The sequence below is a fragment of the Rhinichthys klamathensis genome, unplaced genomic scaffold (genome assembly GCF_029890125.1).
Source record: "Rhinichthys klamathensis goyatoka isolate OS25496 unplaced genomic scaffold, OSU_Roscu_1.1 h1tg000150l_1, whole genome shotgun sequence".
NCBI lineage: Eukaryota > Metazoa > Chordata > Actinopteri > Cypriniformes > Leuciscidae > Rhinichthys > Rhinichthys klamathensis.
The window spans coordinates 1,549,835-1,556,475 of record NW_026606685.1 but is presented as its reverse complement, the minus strand read 5'-3'; the positions used below and the strand labels follow the sequence as shown (position 1 = coordinate 1,556,475).

The 6,641-nt window shown below is 40.1% G+C and overlaps 1 protein-coding gene across 6 annotated transcripts in view; it reads right to left on the bottom strand.

The window, feature by feature from the left end:
• Nucleotides 1-397: 397 nt before the first annotated feature.
• The window catches only part of LOC130090764 (probable E3 ubiquitin-protein ligase HERC1), an 85,915-nt gene continuing 79,671 nt past the window's right edge, over nt 398-6,641 (bottom strand). For all 6 annotated transcript variants that reach the window (XM_056258301.1, XM_056258296.1, XM_056258300.1 and 3 more), the window contains 6 exons: nt 5,454-5,619; nt 5,301-5,377; nt 4,701-4,953; nt 4,452-4,604; nt 1,464-1,769; nt 398-600 (listed from right to left, as the gene is read on the bottom strand). In XM_056258301.1, coding sequence (XP_056114276.1) covers nt 415-600; nt 1,464-1,769; nt 4,452-4,604; nt 4,701-4,953; nt 5,301-5,377; nt 5,454-5,619 — 1,141 coding nt within the window. In that variant the 3' untranslated portion in view covers nt 398-414. The remainder of the gene's footprint in view (nt 601-1,463; nt 1,770-4,451; nt 4,605-4,700; nt 4,954-5,300; nt 5,378-5,453; nt 5,620-6,641) is intronic.

Sequence of the window (6,641 nt, the reverse complement as noted above, 5' to 3'; positions counted from 1 at the left end):
TTGGCATAAACTGGGACAGGAAGCTAGCTGCCAAGTGCTCACCGACAAACCGACCCCAGTTTCTGTCGCTAGTGCCAAGAGAAACCTCGCGACCAATCTAGGCACAAGAGCTTGTAATGGTGTCGTAATATTTTTTTAGAAATTCGTTTTTAGGAAGCAACATTCAGAGACACGAATGATATTGACAACGATATAAACAAATGAATTGCTTAAATATCCTCCCTTTGACCAGGTGGAAGAACTGGGGTCTGCAGTGCATTCTGGGTACTGCAGAGAGTACGTACGTGAGGCTTTATGACTGAGAATTGTATTGCATGTATGAGGAAGAAGTGCAGCCGGAGACATTTATAAGATTGTTATTGTGTTGATTTTGTGCTTTGTAGCGTAAAATTGTCTGTTTTTGCGAGCACCGCATCAGTACTCCGTGTCAGAGCCGTCCGCTGGGTCGGTGTTGCGGGACAGCATGTAGTTGTCCATGTCTATGGAGGGGCAGTTGTGAATGGAATAGCGTAGGCGCTCAGCTAATATGGCCTGGCTTGTGTAGGGAGGAAGGCGGAGCTGAAAGAAGCACGTCTGGGCCGTAGGAAGGCCGTTCATAGGCTGTTGAGAGAACATAAAGAGAAAGTAAAGACACAATGCACATACTGCTATTAGGCAAGGAAAGTACATACTACAGTATGCTGACTATGCCTTCCAGACACCTTTAATCAGCCAGGCTGATTAATCATAGGCCGATAACTCTAACCCTTTCAGTAACTTCTCTTTTAGTTACCAAATCTACTGACAACCTTTTTATAAAAAAAACAATAATAATATAAATAAAAATAAGTAATTTCCAAATTAATTTTTGGGTGAATTTTAAATAAATAATTCAAAATGTTATATTCAAAAGTTAATTTTATTGTATAAATCTTGTCTACACATATATATATATATATACACACACACTGTATATATATATATATATATATATATATATATATATGTGTAGGCTATGTATATAGGGAGAGCAATGGGACATATACATATATAGTTGTACATAAACAGATATTTTTTTAAAGGAATGAATCGTTTTATTCAGCATTGATGCATTAAATTGATCATTGACACTAAGACATACACATGTTACAAAAGATTTTTTATTCAAATAAATTCCTTTTTTTTTTACTTTCTATTCATCAAATAATCCCAAAAAATCAGCATATTAGATTTCGATTTCATGTGACACTGAAAACTGGAGTAATGATGCTGAAAATTCAACTTTACCATCACAGGAATAAATTATATTTTAAATGATATTAAAGTAGTTCAAAATAAAAAAAATTATCAAATAAATGCATGCATACACTTATTTCAAAAATATTTTAAAAATCTTACTGACCTCAAACTTTACATATTTTCATGAAATATTTAAATAAAATAATATTTAAATGTAATATTTAATCATGTGACGGTGGTCTTACCCGATCAACTTTGATGATCTGAAACTTCTGTGTGATGTCTGCCGGATTGGATGGCAGTCTGGAGCGTCCGGACACAAAGCGCAGGAACAGGACTCTCTCCTCATTGGTGAATTCCTCGAGGCTCTGCCACAGCCAGCCAATGAGTTGGTGGCTGTCGGTAACATCGCGGTATCGTACCACCTTCTTCAGCATCTCCACAGAGACCTCGGGCAGGCCACAAATCAGCTGTTCCAGCTGCCGAGCCGTGAGCAGGGAGAGCAATGGGACTGGGATGATGGAGGACATGCCCTCCCTCACTGCTGCCACCTACATAAACACAGATGCACACGTGCTGCCTTAACACTTATGTTCTGTTGGCATGCACGATCAGTTTATTGGCATTATTATACACTGCAGAGCCACTAACACTGCTTGATGTGGCATTAGTGGTTTTCATTTACCTCTATACATAGAGAGAGTCAATCTTTGAGTATTTGAGTCAATCTGTGCGGAGGTTTGGGGTAATACTTATAAATGCAGACTATCATCTGTATCTATGTTGCAAAAAAGAACCATAAGGATAATTCATAATACCGGTTATAGAGAGTTTACACAAAGACATTAAAATTCACTGATCTGGTTCATGTTCAAACAGCACAAATAATGTATAAAGCAAAAAACAACCTACTTCCTGGCAATATTCAAAAACTGTTTTTTAATAGGGAAGGGAGGTATAATTTTAGGGGTGAGTGCAACTTTAAACATTTCTGTGTCCGTGCAACATTAAAACGTTTTTGTATTTCTATATGTGGAGTGGAACAGATTAAGTTTAGTGCTCAAACGATGTCCAAGCATGACTCAGTTCAAAAAGTGATACAAAAATATGGTTTTCACAAGGTACAGGGATGAAGAAGGTCATTGACTAGGTGTTCTCAGCTTATTTATACATTTATTTTTTACACAATTTATTATCTATGGTGGATATAAACATAGGTAAATATGTATGTTATTTTTGTATTTCTTGGTGTGTGGAGATAAACAGATTAAGATGATCGGCCAACCGGATGATTTTTAACGAGTAGAGGAGAAGGGGTATGATTAAATAAGCTTATGCTTCTTCCTACTCCATTTCAGACATGTATAAGTTAATATTGTTTAGCTTTCTGTTTTGTTGAGTTTTTTTTTTTTTTGTCCATTAGCTTTTATTGCATTTTTATTATTATTATGGTTTCTTTTACACGTTCGAAATAAAGCCATTCATTCATTCATTCATTCATTCATTCATTCATTCATTCATTCATTCATTCATTCATTCATTCATTCATTCATTCATTCATTCATTCATTCATTCATTCATTCATTCATTCATTCATTCATTCATTCATTCATTGCATTCATTCATTCAGGCTTTTAGTTCATGACTGTTAGCTTGGAGATCATCTATATGCTAATATGCTCCCAATGTTGACAAATTCCCTTTTAGCAGATAAGTGGACTGAATATTAAGACATTTCCAGGAAAACAGACTAAAATACTGATGATTCACAGGTGTATGCACACTTTTGTACATAAAAATACTTCACCATTATGAAAGGACTAATAAAGTTCCTCCATCGAGAGCCACTGCAAAGCTATTGTGCAATCTGACTAAATAAATACAATGTCATATTATATTATTTCATAATATTTGTAATGAGAAGCGTTTAATAGCACCCTGCGGTTTTATGCCAAAATAAAAGCTTGATGGTTTAATATTTGAATAAAGACACAATAACAACTGTAAAATGGCAATACTAATATTTATGTTATTAATAATTCATTAATGCTAATTATATTAAGTATTAATTTATATTAGTATGTTTTTCATTTTTATTAATTACTAGATGGTATTTTACAAATAGTGAAATAGTAGTACAATAGTAATATATTTCTATATTTTTTTTAATAATAACAGATCATAATAAAATCACGTTATTATTATTATCATTTTCAGTTATATTGATTTAATTATCACAATATATTTTTTTTGGCCAAACTGTCCAGCTCTACAAACAAGCAAAGCAAACCTTTAAAATAACATTTTAAACTTTTCCACACATTTTAATCAGAATTAAAGCTGCAAGCAGCATTTAGCGGGGTTCAAGCATTTTAGGCCTTTAAGCACATAAGGCAATTTAGTGAGTTTCTGAGTTTTCCTTTAGGATTTATAAGCTTTTGAGTGTATTTTGTCACGCCCCTTTTCTAAATGACCCTGTTACAGCCACCCAAATGCAAAAGTTCAACTTTTTTCCGATAATTATTGATCTAGAGAGTCCAGAGAATTGCCCTAGTCTGGTCTGGTTCCGATCGGGCGAAAAACCAGGGACTAGTTTGCAAAAGTAGGTTTTGGACAATATTCGACATAGCAGAATTTTTTTGCTGCCTAAATCGAAATTGCAGATATACATTTTGTCCGTCTTGAGCCAGTGATCACAGTGGTGTAAAAAGTGGTTGACTTGATTCTAAGTCAAACAGTCTAGGAGTTATGATCAATTTACTACTTTTGGTTGCTGTAGCGCCACCTATGGGCCAATCGGGGTCATACTCTGATAGGTTCTCCCCAAATTGAGGCCTATTATCTGGCCAGGTTTCAAGTCTCTAGCACTTACGGTTTGGTCTGCACGATCAGTTTTACAAATCCTTACAATTACAATAGGGTTTCAGCACTTTGTGCTTAAACCCCTAAAAATCACATATCCCCCCATGATTATTTTAATCATGTCACTTTTTCAACATTATGATTTAACAAATTATTTAATTATCATCATGGGGCGTCTCAAGATGGCAGTATGCAAATCATGCAGTACAATTCTTCTAAAACCTCCTATGGTGTTTCATGAAAACAAAACATATGGGTTTGGAACAATAATGGCAGAATTTCCATTTTCGGGTGAATTGTGGCTTTAATTGAGAATTTAGTGAATATAATCCCATTCTGTAATTCCAAAGTGTCCAAAAGAAGGCAGATACCTGTCTGTCCATCTCATGAAGTCTGTAGTGCAGGGCTCTCTCCACATAATCGTTCCTGTTGGAGAATGTCAGGGGGAAGTTATGCCCACCAGGAATCACTGGAACCAATGTGCCATCAGCACTGTGAGCTACAAACGAGTCCAGAGGGATCATCTACAAATCCAGAAAAAAGACCAGACAGTGAGCAAGTGATGTGTTTGATGTCTGAATGGGTGATCTCTACTAGTCTCTCAGGACTGTATGGCTCACCACTGTGAAGTTCTCTTCATTGATCACGCTGTTGTCCAGGTGTAAGATGCCCTGAAGTGAGCGGTACGTGAGCAGGTCCACCTCCTCCAGGTCGCCGGCTCCCAGAGGAATGCAGCACATTTGTTTCCACACCCACGGCGCCAGGTGCAGATCCAAGGGCTTTTTGGTTCGAATGGCCACCGCCATTAGGATCCCCAAGAAGCGAAACTGCACCATGTGATCATCTGAGACTGCTGCTGGGCTCAGCAAGAACCTGTCCAGACAATGGAGGTTAGCAGAAAAACGGTCTCTTTTTTTTTTTTAGAACCAATACAGTGCTGCAGGGATGACTTATTATTGTAGGCCAAAACCCAGAAACAAGTGAGCATTTTAGCACTTCCGGTTTCAGCGTCCTGGGTTTTCAAGGGCCCATCCACTGTTTGGTTACCAAAGAAACTCATATAGGTTTAGAACAACTTAAAGCCAATGAAAAAAAAAAACAATTGGGTTTTTGTCGAGGGAATCAGGGTGATGCGAACTTCTGGGTCGGTCTACAAAAACCCATCATCACTGCAGCACTCCATTACATTCTGCTTGCACATCTCATTGTCTACAACGTACCGGTCCGTGTTACTACCAACATCTGCAGTGCTGTTAGGAGTGTGAATAAGAAGGTCGACCACACCAGACTGCAACTCCTGGGAAAAGAGAATTCGGTTTTGAATGCATGAATACAGTAAAAAGCGACCCCCTGGATGTTGGAGTTGGAGTTACCTGGCACATCTCAGTGATGGTGTCATCAAACACGCCCCCGGCGTCATCCGCCCCCTCTCCAACCAACTTCACCTTCCATGCTCTGGACGGCAGACGCAGCTCAGTAGGGTTCAGGTTCACCACCTGCTTGGCGATCTGCACGAAAATGGGCTTGCTAGAGCGCCCCCTGTGAATTTGGCAAAAACAAATCTTTAGCTAAAAACACAAACATTATCAACTATCTGTCTATACATTCTCTAATAGTGTTGTCAAAAGTACCGACTTCGGTACCAATTGGACACTGAAATTTTAAAAATGTGAAGATACCAGCATTTCCCTCTAGCATTTTGAGCACTGATGAACTGATTCTTTAACACCTCTGGTTGGCAATTGTGTTCATGCGCTCAACATGCATGTCTGATTGGCCATTGCGTTCACATGCTCAACATGTATGTCTCTGATTGGTCATTGTGTTCATGCGCTCAACATCTTCACCAAGCGCTTACACAGATACACATGGGAGCATTTGAAAGCAGTCATCTATCAGCAGATCCGTCTGTGGTGAGCAGGATGGCCGAGGGACGTGAGAGAACGACGCGAGGCCGGTGGTGCGATTGCTAATGAGCAGCACCTGTGAAGCACACCGGTCTCGCATCTCTCACGGAGGAGCGGAAGCATGAAGGGGGAGCGACGGAGTGGATGATCGAGAGAGGAACAGGCCTGCTTTTGTTTGTATTTTATTTTGGTAGCCAGCAGTCGTCCGTGAGGGGCTGCTGGCAGGTATTTATATTTTATTTTCGGTAGCCAGCAGTTCCGTGAGGGACTGCTGGCAGGTATTTTGTTTGTTTATTTCATTTAAATAAAGTTTTAATTTGATTGTCCGCCGGTTCCCGCCTCCTTCTTCCCTGAACCTTGCTACACTGGTGCCTAAACCTGGGAGGAGGGAGGAACGCGCTGTCAGAGAGTCCTCGCCGCTGTGGGGAATCCGCGGTGCCATCGAGCATGGTGCGCGAGTCGCAGGACTCGCGGCCATGGACGCTCGAGGCGGTGCGCTGGAGTGAGTTGCCGGGGGGACGGTCGAGCTCGCTGCCGGCCGCCTGGGAGTTGGAGGGGCGGCTGCCGTCCGGGAGGGAGCGGGGGAGTCGCCGCCGCGTGCCGTGGGCCGGAGCCTGCTGCCGTGCACCAGAAAAGGGGAGGAGCAGGGAGCGG